Raw genomic sequence first — 23,760 nt, 5'->3', positions numbered from 1 at the left:
AGACCTGGGAGAGTCCCTTCTGGCTCAAAAGCCCTTTCCAGCCAGCCCTGTTTCTGGGGACCATGGTCTGCATGGCTGGATGCCCAGATCTCAAGGTGCAGCTGTCTCAGTGCATTCCCCTAACAGCGGCTGTCGGCCTGCGAGCTGGAGGTTCCCAGGAGGACAGAGAATGCTCAGGCTGGGAAGCAGGAGAAGCTCAAATCCAGGCCGCTCCCTGTGCCATCTTTCAGCCCAGCTCCTCTCCCAGGCCAGCCCTGACTAACGAAGCAGAGGGCAGCCTGGGGGAGACACCAAGCTCAGCCAGCCTGGGGAGGCACCTCTGGCAATGGGCTGGGGGCAGGGAGAGAGGTGTGGCCCCTTAGTGCCAGAACGGATGGGTAGTACCGGGCAGTCAGGGGATCTGGCACGTCCCCACCTGGAGCAGCCCATTGCCACCACAACCCTGCTTGCGGGAGATTTCCCGCCTTTCCCAGCACTGCATTTAAAGAGTGGTGGGGAAGAGGCACTGAGTGGAGAGCTGAGGCCTCCTATTAAAAATAGCATGGCTGATCTGGGTTCCCTGGACTCCTGGCCACACACCTGGACCCTTGTCTGTCTGTCAGCCCTTCTGTCTGTCCAGGGGACATGGGCCCTGCTGTCAGTGGGGCTGCCATTGTGCTCACCGCCCAGGCCCTCTGGCACAGCACGACCCATAAGTCTTGGACTGCCCATGCCCTGAATCCCATCTCTCTCTGTCTATCTCTCCCCACCTTGCCTGCAGTGAGTGACTGGTATCAGACCTGGCCTGCCAAAGAAACGAAGAAGCTGAGTTCCCAGGCAGTGCCTGTTCCCCTCCCAGCTGAGTCGGCGATAAGCCCCCTGGAGAACGGCCCCCCACCTGTGCCCCGCGCAGCCCCCTGGTCTGCCACCTGGACTAAGGATAGCAAGAGGAAGGACAAGCGATGGGTGAAGTATGACGGGATCGGCCCGGTGGATGAGACGGGGATGCCGATCGCATCGCGATCCGTGAGTCCAGGGTGGGAGTGGGTTTAATGGGCCTGTAGAGACCCCACTGCTGGGCTGGGCTGCGGGGAAGGGAAGCGTGTAGGAGGTGTTGGCCCCTCGCAGTCGGTTCTGATCCCAGTGCCCTAGTGCGGTGCAAAGGGGCGCGGTGCTGAAGGGTAGGGGGCTCAGGAGGAGGCAGTCTCCCCTTGCAGCCAATGCTGACTCCAAGGCCCTAGCAGGGCACAAGTGGGTGCTGTGCCGCAGGAAGTGAGGTAGGAGGATCAATAGGGGGCACTGTCCCCCGAAGTTAGTACTGACCTCAGTGTCCCCAGTGCAGTGCTAGGGGGCGCTGTGCTGCAGGAGGTGGTGTCTTTTGCATGCGAGTTAAATGCAATGTCCTGGCCATCATTTGACACCTGGCTGGGGCCAGTTTCCCTGCCCCTCCAGCCGTGGTGTATCAACTCCACTGTAGCTTTCTGCTCCCCCCTAGTCTCCTTGCTGCAGGGCTGCTTTTCCTGACGCCTTGTGTGTTTGCTTCCAACGGCAGAGTGTGGACAGGCCCCGGGACTGGTACCGGAGCATGTTCCAGCAGATCCACCGTAAGCTCCCAGGTAAGGTCACCTCCTCCCTTGGCTCCCCTCGGAGCCACATGATAGGTGCAGGGGCCTTCCTGTAGCAGCTCAGCTAGAGTGATGCCAAGCACCTCTTGTGCCCATCCACGCTTCCCTCTCCTCCTCTCCCCCCCTACCCTGTGGTATGTAATGAGTCTGTGTCATTCTGCCAGCTCCCCTGCCACACGTGTCTGTCCTTATCCTGGGAGAGAGATCAGGGACCGACTAATCCGCACCACCCCACTCCCCTGTGCCTGTTCCTGGCCTTATCCCGGCTGCTCCCAAAATTCCCATGGGCCTCTCCCCGACCCTGCTTGCTGGGTTGGGTGAGGGAGCCTGCCTCCCAGCAGACAGGAGAGGGAAGGACCCAAGCTGGGGGGCTGATTTCTGCACCCACAGCGTGTGCCACACCAGACGTTGCCCCATCCGGGAACCTGCTCACACCAATCTCCCTCCTCTTCCAGAACCACAGCTGGACTGGGATTTCCACCACTGCACAGGTAAGCGGCACAACCTGCTCGCTGGGGTCAGAAAGTATCAAGTCCTTTAACATCGGGACAGAGAGCAGGGCCTGGGGGTCCCCTCACCCCTCTCTGCAACCACTGTCCATAGAGAGCAGGGCTTGGGACTTTCATAGGGATCACAGCTTCCTGCCCCCTGTCCATAGGGAACTGGGCTTGAGGTGGCCATAGGACCACAGCTCCCCTCACCAGTCCCTGCCCCCGTGTTCATAGGGAGCAGGGCTTGGGGTGTTCATAGGGGAAACACCCCTGGGAAGGCCCTTACAGGGCCCTGCAGCCCCCTGTGCACAGAGAGCAAGCGGGGTGGAGGGTGTTGTGCTCCAGGGCGGTGCCCTGTGGGAACACACAATCCCTTGCCTGTCCCTCCAGGAGTCTGCACTGCACCCCTTTCTGCACTGGGCACTGACCTGTTTGTCTCCCCCAGAGCCACGCCCTCCGGCGTTTGCACAAAAGGGCCGCATGCCAAGTGGCTCCTCTTACCTGCAGAATGGCCTGGACTGGTGAGTACAGAGGTGGGAGTGCTTGAGGGGATGGGACATGCATGCCTCTCCTGTGGGGAGGAGCATCAAGCCGGAGGTGGGGAGGGGAAGAGACAGGCCTCTAGGCTGGTATCGCTGCCCTGGAATAGATCAATGACTCATCTGTCCAGTGTCCCACTTCCTGACTCAAATAACTGGCCAGGTGGCTCTGCAATCTAACCTGGTGCCGTGCTGGAACAGAGCAGTGGCCGATCTAGCCAGCTATCCTGCCTCTGATGAGCAACCCAGTGTGCATTATCATCTCTTGTGAGGACATGCCTTCCTGGCCCCAGGTCTTGATCAGCTTGTACCCTGAAAGATGAGGCCCAAGGGCCTTTCTAATCTGACCCTGGCTAGGGGTGCAAGTGCGGAGTCTCTTTGAATAAAGCGACGAATCCAAATTTCAAACCACTGGTCTCAGCAGCAACATCCTGCAGCAGTGAGTTCCACAGGATAACAGCACTGTGTGGAAAGGAATGCCACCTTGTCTACGCAGGCTTTTCCTTTTCTTTGTTCCCAGATGAGTGTGTCCCATTCCACTATCACAGCAGGTATGTCCCTGCTGCAAAGGGCAGAGAGGGGCTGCTCCCCTTCCATACAAACCCTCCACCAGCTTGGAAAATGAAGTTTGTTGGAGCTTTTTCCCCCAGCTGCTGGTGACTGCAACAGACCCGGTCTGTCTGGGACCCCGCTGGCACAGAGCAGGGGTTGCCAGAGCCAGGCAGCAGGTTTCCATCCACTGTTAAGCTGCAGCCGAAGAAGGTCATTCTGCCAACAGGAAACCCTTTGTGTCTAAGGTTTAAATAGTGATGCTTGGATTGGGAGTGACTGACTGCCTCTCTAGGACCCTCTCATGTCCGACTCTGTTCCCTAGTAGATAAAGACAAATTGCAGCGACATTGGTGAATCCTGCGAGGTGGTGGGATCCCCAGCATGTTCCCGTCCCCATCACTTGATTACACTCACCTGGTACCCAGCTTAGCTGCCAGGGGGCAAAGCCCCCCTGCTTCAAAAGGGTCTGCAACGATGGGATGGCTGTTACAGGAAAAATCTTGGTGTCTTAACAGCCGCTCAAGTGCCTCTTACATCTCCCAGCCCTGAGGCCAGGGGTAAGGGCGCCTGGAACCTGGGCTGCTGGCGGCTGGGTGGGTAGCACTCCCTCTTCTGAGTCAGTGCTGATCCGAATGCCCCAGCATTGCCCTAGGGGTGCTGTGTTATAGGGGTGAGTGGCTCAGCAGAGGGCGCTCTCCCCTCGCAGTCAGCACTGGCCCCAGTGCAGCAGTAGGGGGGCCGTGCTATCGGGAGTGGGGTGGGCAGCTCTGTACAGGGTGCTCTCCCCCTTGCTGATCACAATGACCCAGCACAGCCCCGGTGCTGCAGGGAGTGGTTGGAGGCATCTGCCCCTCCGTGTCGCCCATGATTGGGAGGCAGGGGGCGCCGTGCATCCCTGTTGTGAGATGTGTGAAGGGAGTAGCAGTGCCCTTTGCAAGCATGTTGGGATGCCCTCGGGAGCTAGGCAGCAGGGCACAGCTGCTGTCACCCCACTCCCTTCCCCTGCAGGAGGGGCCAGGAGGCAGCTGATGATGCTGCGATGGAGCCTAGGAGCATTTTCGACTACGAACCCGGGAAATCATCCGTCCTTGACCATCCCAACCCGGTAGGGAGCCTTCCCTGCCCGGGCACCACCCCTGGGCCTGCTCGGGGCGGGGGGGGGGGGGGCTCTTGGCATTTCCTTTGGCACAGACTAGTCTCCACACAGCTTAGCTCTGTTATACTGGTTAGTTCTCAGCTGGGGGCATTTTCCAGGGGGTCTGCACTAACGCGGGACAGCCCGAGCGGGGAAGTGGAGCCCAGGCTGCGCTTCTTCTAGTGGCGGTGGCATCTCCCGGCTGGAGAAAGCCTGCACTGATCTTGTTGAACTTTTGGGATCCGTCCTGCATCAGCCCCTTGTGCCGACGCTGCTCCAGAGGTTGGCCCAGAGCTGCGCATGAGAGCTGCAGCCTGCTGTTTGCCTTCCTGTGTGCCGGTTCCGCCTGATCTCTGGCTTGTGCTCTGTGGCACTGGGTGGGAGGGCTGGGAAGCGGAGCCTGAGGCTACATTGGGGGTAAGGGGGTGACAGCGTGGCCCGGCATGATGTGTACATGTGTGGCTCCCGTGCAGGGCAAGATCTCCAGGCTGCAGCTCCAGGAGTGCTGGCAGGGGCCTGACATAGGAATGTGCTAGTGTGGCTCTCTCTGTCTGTCCCAACTGCAGGTTGCGGAGCCCCAGGCGGGACGTGCTGGCAGCTGGCACCAATTTCTGAAGGAGCTGGAGATGGGGAGCCTGGTAAGAGCCTCCTGGTGCCCTTCCCCCTCCCAAGCTGCTATGGGGGCAGTGGGATCGAGAGGGCTGCCTGCCACAATCTCAGCTCCCCCAGTGTCCCCGTTCCTGCCCCATCTCCAGCCATGTCCCATCAGTGTCTTCCTTCTGCACGGGACTTTTGCTGCAGGCCCCTGAGCCAAACCAATCCCCCTCTCTGTGGGTGCTGAAGGGATCCTTTGGAGTGCCTGGCTCCCCCACCTCTAGGCTTGTTCCATGGGACCTGAGTCCAGCCTCCCTGCCCCCCCGCCATGTGACACCCCGCTGGCCTCGCTCAGTGTGCACCAGCCTCGCCTAGAGTTGGGCTGCTGGCTCCCTGCCCCACGCCCAGGATGGGCTCATCACCCGCCTTGCAATGCAGGAACCCTGGGATCCTCCTGGAGGGAGCAAGGTGGCTAGAGAACAGTCAATGGGAGTGGCAGGAGCACCACTGTTTGGGAATATTTGACCCCCTGGAGCAGGCTGGGGAGGGAATGATCCTGCCATGCTCCCTGGTTGGAGTGGATCCACCTGGTACTTTGCTGACTGCTGCCCACTCCCCGGTTGACTTTTGCAGCCTAAGAAGCCCCTGGCACCATTTCCTGTAGAGCCTCCCCCACCGTCCCAGCCGATCGAGGTAAGTGCCGTGCAGCTGTGCCAGCCAGGGCATGTACCAGGCACGCGCTAGCAAAGCCGGGGCTGCCCTGTGCCCTGGGATGTGGCCCAGTGAGCGTGTGCTAAATGCCTGAGAGGGGGAAGGAGGTCGTGGCTGGGCTATGGCCCCTCCCCTGCAATGTGCACTCCCCGCCCACCCCACTCAGCTGCTCTGCAGCTGTGTTTACTGGCTTCCATGGTGCTTCATCCCCGGTCCCCCTTTCTCAGCATGGGAGGTCGGACAGAAGTTTAAATTGGTCAGCAAAAGATGTGGTGCTGACAAGGCAAGAGCCGCGCCATGTGGCCACTGTACTGTGGCATCCTCACCCCGTGGCAGCACCACACCAGTCTGGCGTGGTACCGATGCACCTTTGTGGTGTCCTGGCACGGGGGGCACCATGTCAATGTGCATCCCCCCCACCCCTCCGGCACTACCGGGCAGGGTCACACCCTGGCACTGGCCCAGCCTCACCCACTCCGTGAGTGCGACCGGGCGGGGTGCTGGCTGGGGCCTGACACACGCTGTCTCCGTCTCCCCGCAACCAGGTGTTACTGGAGAGAGAGCTGCAGCAGCTCAGCGAGGAGTTAGACAAGGACATGAAAGCCCTGGAGACACATCGGCATCCTTGCAAGGTACCCCCCTGCCTCCACTGCCCGGGGGCAATCCTTTCCGCATAGCTATCGCTGCTTATTGCTTCCAGCTACCGCTGACCAACTGGCTCAGCTGGTGCCCTTTCCCTTCCACATCCTCCTCTCTCCCACCCCGCAGGCCTCGCCAGCACCTTCTGGGGCCTGCGCTGATCACTGCAGAGCAGCAGGGGCTGGTGTGTGTGAATGGAGGGGTGTTTTGCCTCTTGACTTCACATCTCTGGGTTGGCTCCGTGTGTAAGTGACATCCGTTGTGTCAGCACATGGCGCCGAGTTTGCATCCCGACAGAGAGCTGTCCGTTTCTCATGTCCCGCTGGCAGAGCTCCTGCTGGGGACTCGTGCCTGGATCCACACTCTATGGACACATTGTCCTTCCATATACAGCCATAGGGCCTGACGTAGCGATAGTATGTACCCTTCCCCATGATGCTAGCAACCAGTGGGACACCAGCTTTCATTTGAGACCTCGCGTGATCGTCTTTGGTGAACCACAGTGGACATACCTGAATCAGGATATACCTCTGAGCCCCCTTGACAGCTGGCATTAAGAGGTTCTTGGATCGCAGAGATACAGGGCCTCTCCCCCCCTTGGGGGCACTGACTCTAATCCAGCCACAGGTTGCAGGGCTGGCTGGCTCAAGGGGACAGGGAGGTTGGTCCACATGCTCACAGACCCTCACTCGCCTCAGGAATCAGGAACTTGGCATTGACCCTGTGGCCAGTGGAGACTCTGCTCACTGGCTGGGACAGGTGGGCAGTGCCAGGGTAGCCCAGCACTGAAGGTAGGGGAAGTTCTTACAGACCCCACCACCAGGGTGCGCAGGTCACCCGGGCCTGGATTGGCTGAGCTAATCCCCAGCAAGAGCTCCCATACAGGGCGCTTTGCGGGTAACTCTATCAAAGTCTTGTCCAGGCCTGGCGCTGTCCAGCCCTCTCTGCCAATAGCCACGCGGGGTACCAGGCTGTACCTCTGGACCCGCTCTCCCCTCTCTGCCCCCAAAGGCACTGTCTGTATAGCTCAGGGGTTGGCAACCTTTCAGAAGTGGTGTGCCTTCATTTATTCACTCTAATTGAAGGTTTCACGTGCCAGTAATACATTGTAATGTTTTTAGAAGGTCTCTTTCTATAAGTCAATAATATATAACTAAACTATTGTTGTATGTAAAGTAAATAAGGTTTTTTAAATGTTTAAGAAGCTTCATTTAAAATTAAATTAAAATGCAGAGCCCCCCGGACCAATGGCCAGAACCCGGGCAGTGTGAGTGCCATGGAAAATCAGCTCGCGTGCCATCTTTGGCACACGTGCCATAGGTTGCCTATCCCTGGTCTAGTTATTTTGTAACACCTGCCTGTCCCCGCATTCATTCCTCTAATCTAATCTATCGCCTATCTATCTATCTTCCTTTATCCACCTGCCAAAGTTCTAACACGCTGTCACCATAGCATCTAGGCACTGTCCGTCTGTTCTCCATCCATCTGCCAGTCTTGCTGTCTCCCTCCTCCCGACCCCAATAAAAAGAATCAGTCTCAGATCCCCCTTTCGCCTTGACAAACCCCTTAGGCCTGGGTTTGGACGGCAGCTTGGGAGCTTATGTGACACACCTCTGTCCCTCCCTGCCTGTCTCCCCATCCCTCTGCCTTTCCCTATCTCCATAGCCCTGAGCCCCTGACCCTCTGTCTGTCTGATTGCAGGGACTGGAAAACTTTGAGAAGTGGCGTGCCAAGTCTTTAGTAATTTAAGGTTTCCCAGGCCAAAATAAATTTTACATTTACATGGGCCCCTGACAGAACCTCAGACTGGCAGAGGGCTGAGTGGGGCTGGCGGATGGAACCCAGACTGGCAGCGGGCTGAGCGGCTCAGCGCGCTGCCGGTCTGGGGTTCTGTCTGCCAACCCCTGCCAGCCGGGGTCCCGGCTGCCAGCCCTGCTCAACTGCTGCCGGCCCGGGGTTCTGTCCATCCAGGCTGGCAGCAGGATAAGCGGGACCATCAGCTGGGACCCCAGACCAGCAGCACAAGTGGCAGATGGAACCCCAGACTGGCAGTGCGCTGAGCCGCTCAGTCTGCTGCCGGCCCGGGATTCCGTCCATTCAGGCAGGCAGTGGGCTGAGCGGGGCCGGGATCCCACCTGGCAAGGGGCTGGCGGCCAGAATCCTACAGCAGCGGCTGGCGGCCAGAACCCTACAGCGGCAGCTGGCTGAGTGGGGTCAGCAGACAGACCCCAGACCGGCGGTGGGCTGAGTGGGGTCAGCAGACGGGCCCCAGACCGGCGGTGGGCTGAGCGGGGTCGGCGGACGGATCCCAGACCAACGATGGGCTGAGCGGCTGAGCCAGCTGATGGTCTGGAGTTACAGCCACCGGCTCCTGCCAGCTGGGGCCCTGGCTGTCGGCCCTTCTCAGCCCACTGCCGGCCTAGGATTTCGTTCACCCAGGCAGACAGGGGGTTGAGTGGGGCTGGTGGCCAGGACCCCGGCTGGCAGCAGCGTGCCAGTAAAAATCGGCTTGCATGCTGCCTTTGGCACACGTATCGCAGGTTGCCGACCCCTGGTCTGATTGCCTGCCTCCCTTGCACTTGTCCCCCTTGCTCTGCAGGGGCCATGGCACCGAGACCCCCAGCCTCCCCTTGCAGAGATGTTGGACTCTAGGACCCTGCTCTGGCCCCACTGGCTGGCTCTCCCTCCCTGCCGGATGGGCCAGCTCTTCCTTCTGGCTTGTTATTGGCTCCTCTCTGCCAGGACTTAGACTCCGCTTCCCGCACAAGACAGCCTCTTGGATGATTAATTTTCTCTTTCCCCCCTTCTCTCGCTGTCTCTCCCTGCAGACTTCTTCGGCGTCTCTCTGCGCTTGCACCGCCGCCCGGTGAGTACAGCCAGGTAAAACGGGGTGTTGGGGCTGGCACGCCAGCGCCCCCCGCTCAGGTGAGGCAGCCTTTGGTTAGCTGGCGTCATCCTGCAAGCAGCTCGGTCCACCCAGCTGCCTGGGGCTGGTGAGCTCAGAGCGGGTTACGAGAGGTGCAGAAAAGGGGGGAGCGAGGGAGAGCTGAAGGGAAGGCAGGAAGAGCGAGCGAGGCGGAGAGAGAGAAAGGAACGGTGTGACAGGAGAAGAGAGGAAGGAAAGGAGAGCCCCTTGCTCATAAGTTAAGCCTCAAGAGTTGGGGCTCCTTGGAACCGCTTGTTCTGGGCAGCAGGGGTAGAGGGCACTTGGGAAGGGATTGGAGGACCTCTTTGCCAGGGTGTGCCTGGGTGAGCACACACCTTCAAGCGCCCACCACTGCCCTGGACAGCCTACTGCTCTCTTGCAGGTAACGGGGCTGCAGCTCCCAGCCAGGTGTCTTTCCCGGGTCGCTTGCCCCCATTGTGGGGATTTTCCAGCCAGCCAGTTTAGTTCACATTGGGCTCTGTCAGGTCCCACCCCACAGCAACGCAGATGTTTCCCAGCATAGGCGTGACCTGAGCTCGGAGCCTGGGGTCTGTCTGCTCTTTCCATGCACTTTCATTTTGGAGCAGATCATCACATTCTTTCAGCATGTTCAGTATCTGGGGCGGTTCCTCGCTCTCTCTCACCATCAGTCACAAGGAGTTAAGCAGAATTCCCAGGAAACCTTCCCCTGAAGCCTCAGATTCTGTTCCTGCAGCCACAGGAATCAAAAACAAACACTCCACTTGTGGGTCCTACCATAAACAATGGGCAGGTAGGCCCTGCAAGAAGCTAGGACTTTGCTTTCCTTTCTGAGGCTGCAGTGGATCCATATGAGCCTCCCGGGAAGGAGGGGTGGGAGTGAGTCACGAGGGAAGTCCACTCCCTATCTGTCTCTGGACAAGGGGGGCATAGGGTAGGGTGCCCCTCCCTGGGGTGTCCTGCTCTGCCATGCACCCTCTCCGGAGTCCCACTTGTTTTCCCTCAGCATCATTCAGGTGCCTGGGAAAGAGGCGCTGCTCCTTTAAGAGTTCAAAGTTAAACTTTAGCCAAGTGGCTGTATCCTGCCAACTCCTTGTTGTTGCTGCTGTCTCAGTGCTTCCTGCCGCGCGGCCCTGCGCAGGGGAGGGAGGAACCAGCACTACCCGCCTGGCTGCCAGGGTAGGAGGCAAACATAGTGTACCCACTCTGGCTGAGGGGGCAGGACGTGCCGGGACCTGACCAGGGCAATGGCCCACAGGGGCAAAGAGGAAGTGGCAGGGGCAGCTGCAAGGCAAGAACCCAGATTCCTGTCGTTCCCTTCCCCCAGCTGGAACTAGAACCCAGGAGTCCTGACCCCCAGCCCCCCACCCTAACCCACTAGACCCCACCCTGCTCCCAGAGCTTTGAACGGAACCCAGGAGTCCTGACCCCCAGCCTCCCACACTAACCCACTAGACCCCACCCTGCTCCTGGAGCTTCAAAGAGAACCCAGGAGTCTTGACCCCCAGCCCCTCCCCCCACTAACCCACTAGATCCCACCCTGCTCCTAGAGCTTTGAACGGAACCCAGGAGTCCTGACGCCCAGCTCCCCACACTAACCCACTAGACCCCACCCTGCTCCTAGAGCTTTGAACGGAACCCAGGAGTCCTGACGCCCAGCTCCCCACACTAACCCACTAGACCCCACCCTGCTCCTAGAGCTTCGAAGAGAACCCAGGAGTCCTGACCCCCAGCCCCCCACACTAACCCACTAGACCCCACCCTGCTCCTAGAGCTTTGAACGGAACCCAGGAGTCCTGACCCCCAGCCTTCTCCTGGTTTGGCTGTGGGTGAGATGTAGGGAGGGGTTGGCTCTCTGGGCGGGAGCAGGGGTCTGGCTCTTTTGGGGCCATGCGGGGAGGAGGGGAAGCAGGCTGAGAGCAGAGGCTGTGTCTGGTTGCCTGGCAGCCAGGTGGGGCTGGTTGGCTGCTCAGAGACTCCCTTTGGGCGGCTCCAGCGATGGGGCTGGTTTGTTTTCCATGGGCGGTGGAGGTGGGCCCCAGCAGGGACACACCCCGTGTCAGCTGCTCCTGGCCACAGCTCTGCACTGGTGAAGTAATGTCGGAGGTTGGAGTCTGTGCCCTCGGCATCCTGTTAGAAGCAGCCCCTGGCTGAGCTGGGGTACACTGTGCATCTGCTCCAAGGGGTCCGGGCAGGGCTGTCCCAGGAGTGCAGTAGGCTGCCTGGTAGCTCTCTCCCTTCCCAAACTGGAGCCCCAGTTACCCCGCTTCTCCATCACAGGAACCCATCCCAGTGGGGGTGAGGCGCATGCCATGCTGTCAGCACCCTGCTTACGTTACACCCCTTAGGATTCCCAAGCCAACCACCACCAGGGAATAGGAGGCTCTAGCTGTTCCCGAAGCTGTGGCACCAGTCTGTAGGGGTGCTGTCTGTGGGGCAGGCATGCAGGGTCTGTGTGTAGCTGCATGGGGTGTGCATCTGTGTGCACATCCCAGCAGATAATCACTCCCTATGGATCACTAGCCATGACCTGGTCCCTTGATTTCCTCTTGGGATTGGGCAGGGGCTCCCTGAGGTTTTGGGCCTGGTTATCCACAGAGGCCCATAGTCTCTCTGACTGACTCTCTGCTCTTGCTCCAGCAGCCTACCGTCTGCCTGCCGTTCCCATCCTGCCTTGGGGCAGAGCCCCCCCGCTTCCCGACGCCCACCTGCCAGCCCCAGCATGGAGAGAGCGGGCCTGGGCGTGGGCACGAGCGATTGGAGCAGGTCTCCTCCCAGGAAAGGTGAGGATCTCTGCATGCAGCCGTGTCCTTCAAGGAACTATTCCCCTCTGCCTCTCTGACCTCCATACCCCTGCTGCTGCTCACTCCTCTATTCTAGTCCTCTCCAATCCCTCCTTCACTCATACTGTCCTGTCTGCTGGGAATCCCCCCCAAACCATGGAGCCATTCCCTCTGCTTTGAATACTACCTTGACATCTGTCTTTCCCCTTCCCCTTGGAGAGGACTCTTTTCCTCGTCCCACCTCCCTCTCTGCCTCACCTGTGGTCAGATCTTGTATGTAAGACACTACATGCACTGGTCTCATCCACCCCTCCGCACCCCAGTAATATGGCTTCCCAGCTGTCCGTGGACTCAACCCAGCCATCTAAGGGCTCCTCCCTTTGCACTGGGTTTTGGGCAGAGGTCGAACTGGGGTGGGGGGAAGGGAGCCGTGCTCTTCCAAGCTCCACCCAAAAATCAAGCTCTCCCCACTGGAGTAGTGACCTATTTAACTCTGCTGACACTTAAGTGTCACTGATGGCATCCGAGCTAACCTGCACTGAGATGAATGGGGCAGTTCGCCCCTCTCAGAGCGATTGTTGCACGCTATCTGCTGACTCAGGCAGATGTCACTGCATTGCCTGCACGTGTTTCAAGTTTTCAAGGTTTTCTTCCCAACCTCAACAACATAAGAACATAAGTAAGAACATAAGAACTGGCTTACCCATCCTGGATGGGCAAGGAACGGTGTCCCTAGCCTCTGTTTGTCAGAGGGTGGAGAGGGATGGCAGGACAGAGATCACTTGATCATTACCTGTTAGGTTCACTCCCTCTGGGGCACCTGGCACTGGGCTGGATGGACCTTTGGTCTGACCCAGTACGGCCATTGTTTTTATGTTTAACATATTATTTTTAAATTAAAGTGGAGATTCTGGAGAACGGGTCAGCAGCTTGTGGGTGCACAGCTGTCTCCTGGCCCAACCCAAGCCCTGGCTCTGGGCCTATTGTGCTGCTCCACATGAATGGCCTAAGGGTGGATGGTGTCACAGTCAGAGAGCTGTAATTTGGGCTCTGGCTGATGCAGATGTACCCCAGTAGCCAAGCTCTGGTCATGTTCACTGGGGAGCAGCTGGATTGGCAGAAATTTGCTTATTTGAGTCTATTTTGGTAGATGCAAAGGAGTCTTTGTGCTTGTGAGCTGTAAGGAGAATGTTAATGGGCTGTATCACCAAGTGGATAAAGCACTGGACTGGGGCTCAGTAAACCTGGGTTCAGTTCTTGGCTCTGCCACTGGTCTGTTGGGTGACCTCAGGCAAGTCACTTCCCTACTCTGCCTCAGTTTCAGTGTAAAATGGGGCTAATGACACTGACTTCCTGTGGAAAGTGCTTTGAGATCTGAGATGAGCTAGGGGCGCTATTAATTCCTTGAGACAGTGAGTCCAGACTGGAAGGGTGGGTTTGAATGATCGTCCTCAGCCTACAGAGAGAGAGAGGAAACAGCTCATCCAAGTTCATGGCAGAGCTGGGACTAGAACCAGGTCTCTTGACTCCCAGCCGCTGGACTACCCTGCCTCTTCGCAGTCTGGGAGAGGTGCAGGCACGCAGAACCCAGGTATCCTGGTCCTTCCAACTCAGCTGCATGTGGTATGTGGACCCCTCCCATGCCGATGGCTGGATATATGGACAGGAAAAGCACCTCCTCTGGTGTCTTTTCTGTGCAGATTCAGAGGAACCTCATGTATTGGAACAGTGCCAGGTGTCTCCTCGTAACACCCGCCTTCCTCAGCCACGGGGGCTGTCAGGAGAGGCTGACGTGCTCATGCCCTTGTTTCATGGTTCTCTGCAGATCCCCCAGGCCACTCTGGGAAAAGCCCCTTGGCTGATGAGAGTGAGTCTATAGAGGCGGTGGATGGACCAGTGAGGAGAGAGGACAAGAAGGTGAGGCACGGCTTTTTTCCTTGGAAACGTCCTTCACTTGCAGCTGACAGAGCTGGGACACTGGGTTGGCGAGACATGGGAGAGAGCTTGCAGGTGTGTCTGCAGCTGGCGAGGCAGCAGGTCACTTTCCATCCAGCTAGCGCGGGCCTGGCGCCAGTCATTGATGCTGGGGATTGCCGTGGTGCTCAGTAACCACAGATGCCACCGAGCTAGCTTCAGTGCTAGGGGGCCTAGACAAGGGAGACTGCCTCCGATCTGTGTATGGAAGAGAAGAACTAGACAGCGAGAGGGGCTGGCATCTCTTCAGGGGACCCAGGAGCACTGGGAGGAGTGACCAAGCAGTGGGTGGCTTCTGGGTCTCCCTCAGGAATCAGTGACTGTAAGGTAGGAGGCTGGGTTCTAGGGACTGGACTTGGCTGGGGGCCTGGGACCAGGACCTTCCTGGGACTCCGGGGGTCTGGCTGTGATCTGATTTGGTTTCACTCTCTTTGACCCTTTCTCTCCCTCACCTCAGATGAAAGCTGCTCGCGTCAAGTTTGACTTCCAGGCTGAGTCCCCAAAGTAAGTGGCACTCAGTGGATCTTTGTTGTTTCCAGACCCGAGGTCCCCTGTAGGGGTCTGTTCCTATCAGTGTAGCCATCTCCCTCTGTCTGTGGAATTGGCCTGTATTTGCTCCCTCTCCTGGGTGGATTTAGATGGTCAGTTTGAATCCTCAGGGAATCGTCTCTGGCGGGGAGTGGTGGAGAGGGACCTGGCCTATGCGAAGTGGACTAGCCCCTCTGTCCCCTGGCTGCTCCTGCAGATATAGGAGAGCAGCTGGGACAGGTTGGGAAGAGGGTGCCGACTTCCCTTTCACTGGGTCTAACCTCACCAGAGAAGAATACATGGAGGTGAGGTTTAACCAGAGGAGCGATTACGGACCAGAGCAGGGCTGGCACGTACTGAAGGATGAAACTAATGCCTGGCTCAGCCTCGGGCTCCATCATCAGTAGAGTGGGGGGATGGCCCCTTGCAAAATGGGCATCCAGCAGGACCGGGTCAGCAGCAAGTGAACTCCCTACAGCCAGGGCTTGAGGTGTGTCCCTGCTGAGGGCAGGGAGCCAGGACTCAGCCCAGCATCAGGAGTCACAGGCGGTTCTTTGACCCCGCGGATGTCTCTAGGGGCTAGGGAGCTGCTGGCTGAAGGGGGCAGGCGCCAGCCCCCGGGAAGGGCCTGTGGGCCATGACACTATGCCTTGACCTTTCAGGGAGCTGACCATGCAGAAGGGAGACATCGTCTATATCCACAAGGAGGTGGACAGGAACTGGCTGGAAGGAGAGCACTATGGGAGGGTGGGCATATTCCCCTCCAACTACGTGGAGGTAAGGACGGGGCTGGTGCAAACACGATTGCAAGCCTGACAGGAGGGGAGCATGCCCAGGGCAGGTTCCGCACTCGGCATCGAGTCTGGCAAGCTGCTCCCTGGACAGTGTTCTCAGTTCAGCTCTTGGCACTGGTGCATGGCGTATTAGAGACGTGCCCTCTAGTGGCCAGTGCTGGTATCACGCCTGCATCTGAACAGGCAGCCATCAACACCCAGGAGCTGCGCCAGGGTTTTTGGCGCCCGAGGCGGGGGTCCTTCCGCGCTCCCGGTCGTTGGCGGCAATTATGCAGTGGGGGGGGGTCCTTCCACTGCTCCCGGTCTTCGGGGCACTTTGGCGGCGGGTCCCGGATCGAGTGAAGGACCCGCCGCAGAATTGCCGAAGACCCAGAGCACAGAAGGACCCCCCGCCGCCGAATTGCCGCTGAGGGTGGCAAAATGCCGCCCTCCCAAATCCAGGTGTCCTAGGCGACTGCCTAGGTCACCTAAATGGAAGCGCCGGCCCTGTCAACACCCTCTTCCAACCCCTCCCGCAGCCTGAAGGTAACCCAGACACCAGGACAGCGGAAACCCTGGCAGGACCAGCTGCCCCCCCAGTGGGGACCGAGTGCTTCCAGACCCGACAGCTCCCTCTTCCCAAGCACAGCCCAGATCTGCTCTGCGCTGCTGCTGACCAGGCTGGATGTGCTGAGCCTGCGGAGCTAGAATAGACCAGGCGTTTCCTAATATCCCATTGATGTGACTGACTGATAGCAGGGTACAGGGAGAGGGCCAGCAGCACTGAAAGGGTTAACCCGTTTCCCCTACACCTGGGGGTCTTGAAATGGAACATGCCCCACCTCAGCAGGAGGGGGTGGTATTGAGACAAGGGCTGGATGGGGCGCTCCAGACAGACAGCTTCCCACCAGCTGCTGCCGTGCTCTGCTTACCCTGCTCCCTGTCTCTCCAAACAGATCCTATCTCCCACCGAAGTGCCCAAGCCCATCAAGCCACCCACCATCCAGGTGCTGGAGTACGGAGAGGCCCTGGCCCAGTACAACTTCAAAGGGGACCTGGCGGTGGAGCTGTCCTTCCGCAAGGTACAGAACCCGCCCGGTAAGGGGTGCTGGGCGTGGGGAGCACAGAACGGTCACAAGGAAGCTTATTGCAGAGGCTTCAGGTCATCAGTTCAGTGCCAGCCCAGGCTGGTAGTGACCAAAAGTCATTCCCATCTGACAGCTGTTCATTGGCCTCCATGAACTGTGTTTGCTGGGTCTCAGACCAGCGCCTGGCCCTGTAGCTGGCAGCCTCAGGGAATCGTCCCTGACGGGGCATAGTGGAGAGGGACCCAGCCTATGTAATGCCGGCTCACCCCTCCATCCCCTCCCTACCCCTGCAGTGTAGTTCTCTGCACTGGTCTTTCCTGGGGACTGAGCTGGGGATGCGGCATGTGTGGGGTGATGGCTCATCGTAGAATCATAGGACTGGAAGGGACCTCGAGAAGTCTTCTAGTCCAGTCCCCTGCACTCACGCAGGACTATGTATTATCTAGACCATCACTGACCGGTGTTTGTCCAACCTGCTCTTAAAAATCCCCAATGATGGAGATTCCACAGCCTCCCTAGGCAATGTATTCCAGTGCTTAACCACCCTGACAGCTGGGAAGTTTTTCCTAATGTTCAACCTAAACCGCCCTGGCTGCAAGTTAAGCCCATTGCTTCTTGTCCTGCCCTCAGAGGTTAGCATCAGGTGAGCTTGGCCCAAACCTGTTTTGTGGATGCTCAGAAGGTGTTTGTCTCCAGAGTGGCCAGCCCAGAGCTCTTCCCCAGCACTGAATCCACTTGCAAAGAACCATGTCGTAGTGACGCCTGCTGGGCTAAAACCAAGCATCACCCTCAGGCTGCATGCTCTGGGGGCCGAGCTGCTCAGCACCAGCAGCACTCCCCTCCGTGGCACAGCACTGTGCAGCTGGCTGGACTGGACGTTGCATGACTGGACAGACCAGTGGGGCTAGGGGGCAGGAAACCAGACTGGCTGGACCTGCTGGAGCAGGAGATAAGAGTACCAGGGTGAGCTGGTCTGTTCTGGAAGGGCAGGAAGTCTCACGACAGGTGCAACAGAGGCTGACGGGTGCTATGTCCCATGTCCCTATCCCGGGGGCTTCTAACCTTGCCCCTCTCTCCATCCACAGGGCGAGCGCATCTGTCTGGTCCGCAAGGTGGATGAGAACTGGTATGAGGGACGGATCTCTGGCACCAACCGCCAGGGCATCTTCCCGGCCAACTACGTACAAGTGCTGAAGGAGCCACGGGTCAAGGCCTCAGAGGAGTTCCCCGCCTCTCCAAACTTGACTGCCCCTGCCTCCCCAAGGCTGTTGGCTCACACAGGCTCACCGGCCCAGCTGCACTCGCCTGGTAGCCCGCGTTCCAATCCCTCGTCCTCCTTCCTGGCAGGCTCTCCCACTGCCCAACAGCGCGGCACAGAGGGGGGCGCCCTGTCGTCCTCTCCGCACCATTTTGGCTTCACCTTCCCTGTCTCCCCCAAGCTGCAGCGTGCCGGAGTCTCATCCAGCCTCCTCCAGGGGCCCCAGAACCCCCAACTGGCCCCCAGCACCACCTTGCTCTCCCCGGTGAGTCTGAGCCCGAGCCCGCAGCCTCCGGGTCCCTCCCGGCCACAGGAGACTCCACCCACTGCAGCGCCCTCCTCGCTTCCTGGGCAGGTGAGACAATCGTGCTTCTCCTTCAGTCCTTTCTTCCCTGGATCGCCCTGCCCCAGGGTCCCTGCCCTGCCCAGCCTGCAGCACAAGGACCCCAGCTCCCTCCAGTGCAGCCCCTGCAGCTGTCCCAGGACAGCTGGTGAACCTGCACACACCCCTGGAGTCCAACCACACGCCCCTTTAGCCCCTCATGTGTAGGGGTCAGTGTCTGTCCTCTGGGCTCTCTCTCTCCCTCCCTTTTCCACACCAGTGGGCTAATTCCCCCAGTGACGCAGTGGGAGTGCCCATCCCCTCCACCTCTGGCCCCCTCTCGCAGCGCTGCTCTCTGTTGTCTAGCACACCAACCTCTTCCCTCTTCCTTGCAGAGCTCCACCCTTGAAGCCCCAGTACCTGCAGGTTGCCATCTGGGCAGTGCTGGGCACCTGCCCAAGGCCCCCCCATCTGACAACGGCTCCAGCATACAGTGGACCCCGTAAGTGTAGCCGGATTGGCGGCTTCCCTGTCTCGGTGAGGTGCGGAGAGGAGCAGGGACCCCTACTCCATTTGGAAGCCGGCCAAGCCAGCCCAGGGAAGTGACCCGTACCGAGGGCTGGCTGTAGACACCCTGCTGAGACGCTGGGCTGGGACAGTGTCTGAATTGTTACCCCAAACAAGGGCCTTTTCAGAGCTGCTCGCTCAGTGAGCTGCGACCAGCGGATGCTGCTGGCAGCTGTACCAGCGGCCCCCCCAACACTGCAGACCCCCTGTGGGTGGGCTGAGCGCCCCCAACACACCTGTCTCTGTGGATGCAGTGCAGGAGTGGCTGATGGGAGGGAGGGGGCCCTGCTGGCTCGGTGGGCCTGGCTCGGTTCCTAGAACCCGCTGGGCCAGGCCAGTGCATGAGCTGCACCGAGGTGGGAGCAGGGTCTCACTTGCTGATGGTGCCTTTCAGGTTCCGGGCCATTTATCAGTACAGACCTCAGAACGAGGACGAGCTGGAGCTGCATGAAGGGGACCGGGTGGACGTCATGCAGCAGTGTGACGATGGCTGGTTTGTGGGTACGTTTGCTAGCCTAATGGCAGGGGGGAGGGAGAGACTCTACCCATGGGAGTGCTGGGGGGAGCAGGACAGGAGCTCCCAGTGACTCCAGTCCCAACCTCTCCCAGCGGGGGCACCTTAGGGGATGGTGCGGGGCTGGCCCATGTAGGGAACACCAGCCTCAGGGCCGTCCGGCAGAGGTGGAAGGAGGTGAGTTTCTCCTACAGGGCAGTCTCAGACCCCACCCTCACGGCCCTCCCTTTGTTTTCCCCCCAGGTGTGTCCAGGAGAACCCAGAAATTCGGCACCTTCCCTGGCAATTACGTTGCCCCTGTGTAACATCCCCCTGCCCCGCATCCCAGCACGAGCCAAGAGGAAGCTGCATCTGTGACTCAGGCTCCTACAGCCTACTCAGAGCTGGCATCGCGCCCTGAGACCAGGAGAGGAACGAGGAGAGGAGATGGGGATTGAGACCAGCCCCGCCCCCATGGACATTCCCAGCAGGACCCTTTTGGTGGCTGTTGCTAGGGAGCTTGACACTGGGACAGGCCCCTGCCTCTCCTAGTAACAGACCCCCTCCTCCCTGTCCCCAGTCACTCAGTTCCGCTTCCAGCACTGCCTCTTGGGGCTCCCTCTAACGGGGACCAGTCCCTGTCCTTTTCCTCCCCCATGGGGCTCCCTCTAACGGGGACCAACCCCCAGCCTTACCCCCTGTGGGGCTTCCTCTAATAGGGACCAACCCACCAGCCTTACCCCCCATCGGGCTCCCTCTAACATGACCAAGCCCCCAGCCTTACCCCCCTGGGGCTCCCTCTAACGGGGACCAGTCCCCCAGCCTTACCCCCCGTTGGTCTCCCTCTAACGGGGACCAGTCCCCCAGCCTTACCTCTGGTGGGGCTCCCACTAATGGGGACCAGTCCCTGTCCTTTCCCTCCCCTGTGGGGCTCCCTCTAATGGGGACCAACCCCCCAGCCTTACCCCGCATGGGGCTCCCTCTAACAGGACCAACCCCCCAGCCTTACCCCCCATGGGGCTCCCTCTAACGGGGACCAGTCCCCCAGCCTTACCCCCCGTGGGGCTCCCTCTAACGGGGACCAGTCCACTAGCCTTACCCCTGGTGGGGCTCCCTCTAATGGGGACCAGTCCCTATCCTTTCCCTCCCCCGTGGGGCTCCCTCTAACGGGGACCAGTCACTGCCCCCACCCCCTCCATAGGGCTCCCTCTAACAGGACCAGTCCCCCAGCCTTACACCCTGTGGAGCTCCCTCTAACGGGGACCAGTCCCCCAGCCTTACCCCCATGGGGCTCCCTCCGATGGGGACCAGTCCCCATCCCTGCTCCCAGGGCTCTCCCTGGCAGGAAGTGTTGCCCTGTGCCCACCTGATAGGTATCTGCCAGTCTGTGCCTCACTGCCGAAGGCGTCTGCATCCTGGGGGAAGGGGCTGTTAGTCCTTTCCCTCCAGCTGAACCCCCAAGCTCCATCACGACCTCTGGAGGGAAGCAGGCACTGAGCCCGCCCTCTGCACCTCCATTGACCTAGCAAGCTGTGCTGAACCCTGTGCCTGCATGCGGCTGACGCTTGCAAGGTCGCTGGCCTCTCCAGTGCTCCTGCTGTGTGTGGGGGGGCGAGGGGGAACACGGGGAGGGCAGTCTCCTCCAAGCTGCTTGTAAAGAGCCGGCTCACGTGCCCGCAAACCTGATCTGCTTGTCCTCTATTATTAAAGATCAGCCTCACCCCATGCGAAGGCCCCGCCTCGTGTTCGTCAGGGACGGGCAGGAATCCATGCGGCAGGGCAAAGGGCACCTTGTGGCCAGTGGAACCCTGAGGCAGACGATCTTGTTGCCAATGCCAGGATGCACCGCGTGTGGTAGACCTGCTCTGAGCAGTGGGCAGTGTCCCAGCTAGGATCCCTGTGCTCCCCTTGCTCTCTGCTGGGTAAAGCCATTTCTGTTCTGTATCAGCTCGGCTGCTCGCCAGTCACTCCATGCTCAGCACTCCCCAGAGCATCTCTTCGCACTCTGTGTGGTGATGGCAGACGATGGGGCACAATGCGCCCTGTCAGACCTGCGCAGGCCAAGCATGAATACGTAAAAGGGTGTTACAAGGAGAAAAATTGTTCTCCTTGTCCTCTGAGGATAGAACAAGAAGCAATGGGCTTAAACTGCAGCCAGGATGGTTTAGGTTGGACATTAGGAAAAACTTCCCAATTGTCAGAGGGGTTAAGCACTGGAATAAATTGCCCGGGAAGGTTGTGGAATCTCCCTCATTAGAGATTTTTAAGAGCAGGTTGGACAAACACCTGTCAGGGAGGGTGTGACCAGGGTCCTCATGGGGAGCCAGCTATGATCACTCAATTAGGGTGAACTGCAAAGAATGAGGCAGACAATCACCATAAAGTGGTGGATATTCCGATACTTAGATTTACCAACCAGCACAAAACAACTTCTCTATTGTCTTACTGGTTACTCAGAAGTCCAAACAACACAGTTCCCTTAAAATGATCCAGCCTCCATCCAGGTACCCACGTCAAATATGATGAAAATTTCTGTAAATCTTATTTCATCATATAAAAGAAAAGGTTCTACCAATCCCAAAGGATCAGACACATTACCTCCCGGTTATTGAATATTCCAGATCTTACCCACATGCTACAGCCAATTCTTATTAACTAAACTAAATGTTATTTAAAAACAAAAGAGAGGGAGTATGGTTAAAAGATCAAAATACATACAGACGTGAGTTCAGTTCACTGAGGTGCAGATTCATAGCAGAGACGGTGAGCTGTGTAGTTGCAAAGAGTTCTTTCAGAAATAGTTCATAGGTCATAGTCCAATGTCCAAAACTCATATTCAGGGCGTACCAGCGTAACTGGGACCTCAGTCTTGCAACTCAAACTTTCCCTGATGAAGCTTAAGCAGCTCTGAGATGACAGAATCAGGACCTAAGGATCTTTTATACACTTTCATGTGTTTTGACAAGTTGGGAGTTCAAAAGGTAATTAGGATGACTGTGGAGGAGGTCCATCACTGGTACTTAGCTATAGAATTAACATAAGGCAATTTGCATGTTCCTCCACCATTCACAGATTATTTGCTATACATTTCAAAGAGAGATTAATACAGAGATAGCCCGTGTTTACAAGTCATTTAAATGATAAGATGTTCTTTTGACCTCTGAATTATGAGAATGCAGTGTAGACAGGGACCGTTGATTACATTGTCACCCTACTCATACTATGTATGTAAATACACAAAAACACAAACATTATCTCCCCACATGTCTTTTGAGGGTTGTTTATTTTGCAGGATGTTTAACCCTTTCTGGCCATGCATCACAGATGGTCTAGATAATACGAGTTCAGGGCACTGGACTGGATGACTTCTCGAGGTCCATTCCAGTCCTACCATTCTGTGAGTGCCAGGAGGTTATTTCGTGAGCAGCTCCCAAAGGGGTGCTGGCATATTATGAAAGATGCAGCTGCTCCGAGCTGGGGCAGATGGGATTTAGTAGCCTCCAGCTGCTCCCTCACAGACACTCACCCCGGGCAGCCTCCTGGCCTCAGTTGTGCGGGACCAGCCTACTCCTGCCCCAGAATCTCTTGTAGCTACTCTGGTGGTTGGGGCTGGCAATTCAACAGGGCCTGGCTCAACCCAGGGGTTAGGACAACATTGGCCCAATGTTTGTACTGCTGCTTTCCAGCCCTGGCCTTGAGCTTCCTCTCCCTAAGCTCGCCTTGGATCTCCACAGACCTGATGCAAATCCAGCTGGAGGTCTCAGTGATTTGGGCTGCACAGGCCATTACACTGACCCATCCTAGTGGCAGTGCTGGGACCCACTGGCGGGATTCCTGGATGGTAGTATCTCTGGGCACTGAGAGAAGGCTCTGAGGTTCCACAGCTGGAACACAGCAGGCCCTTGCTAGGAACAAGGGTGGCTGCAAACTTCCCTGATTTCATACAAGTGAAAGGTGGGCCCTGGGTTCCAGGCAGGCTCCCCACACCCCAGAGAATAAAGTCTGAACAGGGCTGGACACACTGGCAGCCACCTTCTGCTCTGAGTTACTCAGCAGGAAACCCCACTGAATCAGTGGGAGTGGGCAGGGTGCCCCTTGGCCTGGGAACTATGTATATGGGGAAGGATCGGGGCAGGTAGTCCTCAGGTCAGCAGCCAGGCAGGAAGGGCTGTAATTACAGGTGCAACATCAGCCCTTCTGCACTGCGTGGCTGCAGAATAGTCACCAGGCAGTGCTATTTGCCTGCTGAGTGCCATCGCTGGAAGGGACAGAGTTGGGATACAACCAGTAGGTGGGTGACTGAGATTCCTCAGAGCCACAAGTTCAAATCCTGGGAACGCTTTGTTCCCCATCAGAAGGAGCTAACCCGTGTGCCAGCCCGTTTATTAAGTGTAGAACTGTAAAACCAGGTTCTGTCTGCCTTGCCTTCCCATGAAAGGGTCCAGGGCATTTCCCTGATAGGCTGGAGTTTGCCTCTGGCTGAGGTTTCCCCTCACACAAGGGCTGCGCTGTGTTGCCAGGTCACCACCTCCCACTGTAGAGGTGGCTGCATTTCCGTGGAGCTGTGCCTAGATGGTGTCAGGATTTGAGGACTCCAGGTTGTCTTGGGGCTGCCAGCAGGAGGCAGCTATTGTACCAGACCTCCAGCCCCACGGTCGCTCTGCTATATGCTAGAGAGTATCACACCAGCAGCATGCACAGAACTCGGCTCTCCCTGCTCAAAATCACAGGCCCCTGCCACTTGAGCTAAAGGAGATTCTCCAACAGCCGGCAGCAGTGTAGTGCTTATGCCACACAGATGAGC

At 58.2% G+C, this 23,760-nt stretch overlaps 1 protein-coding gene across 6 annotated transcripts in view; it reads left to right on the top strand.

The window, feature by feature from the left end:
- The window catches only part of SORBS3 (sorbin and SH3 domain containing 3), a 38,988-nt gene extending 18,305 nt beyond the window's left edge, over positions 1 to 20,683 (top strand). For 2 of the 6 annotated variants that reach the window (XM_030552079.1, XM_030552080.1), the window contains exons 5-23: positions 761 to 1,005; positions 1,532 to 1,595; positions 2,060 to 2,095; positions 2,541 to 2,616; positions 4,195 to 4,291; positions 4,888 to 4,959; positions 5,549 to 5,608; positions 6,172 to 6,258; positions 7,967 to 8,005; positions 9,094 to 9,131; positions 11,811 to 11,953; positions 13,779 to 13,870; positions 14,385 to 14,431; positions 15,118 to 15,232; positions 16,185 to 16,310; positions 17,402 to 17,929; positions 18,292 to 18,398; positions 18,858 to 18,964; positions 19,221 to 20,683. In XM_030552079.1, coding sequence (XP_030407939.1) covers positions 761 to 1,005; positions 1,532 to 1,595; positions 2,060 to 2,095; positions 2,541 to 2,616; positions 4,195 to 4,291; positions 4,888 to 4,959; positions 5,549 to 5,608; positions 6,172 to 6,258; positions 7,967 to 8,005; positions 9,094 to 9,131; positions 11,811 to 11,953; positions 13,779 to 13,870; positions 14,385 to 14,431; positions 15,118 to 15,232; positions 16,185 to 16,310; positions 17,402 to 17,929; positions 18,292 to 18,398; positions 18,858 to 18,964; positions 19,221 to 19,282 — 2,141 coding nt within the window. In that variant the 3' untranslated portion in view covers positions 19,283 to 20,683. Of the gene's footprint in view, positions 1 to 760; positions 1,006 to 1,531; positions 1,596 to 2,059; positions 2,096 to 2,540; positions 2,617 to 4,194; positions 4,292 to 4,887; positions 4,960 to 5,548; positions 5,609 to 6,171; positions 6,259 to 7,966; positions 8,006 to 9,093; positions 9,132 to 11,810; positions 11,954 to 13,778; positions 13,871 to 14,384; positions 14,432 to 15,117; positions 15,233 to 16,184; positions 16,311 to 17,401; positions 17,930 to 18,291; positions 18,399 to 18,857; positions 18,965 to 19,220 lie in introns of those variants that run through there. The other 4 variants (XM_030552081.1, XM_030552083.1, XM_030552082.1 and 1 more) reach the window with 4 other exon arrangements.
- The last annotated feature ends 3,077 nt before the right edge of the window (positions 20,684 to 23,760 follow it).

This window comes from Gopherus evgoodei, chromosome 2 (assembly GCF_007399415.2).
Source record: "Gopherus evgoodei ecotype Sinaloan lineage chromosome 2, rGopEvg1_v1.p, whole genome shotgun sequence".
NCBI classification, from domain to species: Eukaryota; Metazoa; Chordata; order Testudines; family Testudinidae; genus Gopherus; species Gopherus evgoodei.
This window is presented reverse-complemented; position numbering and strand designations above follow the sequence as displayed.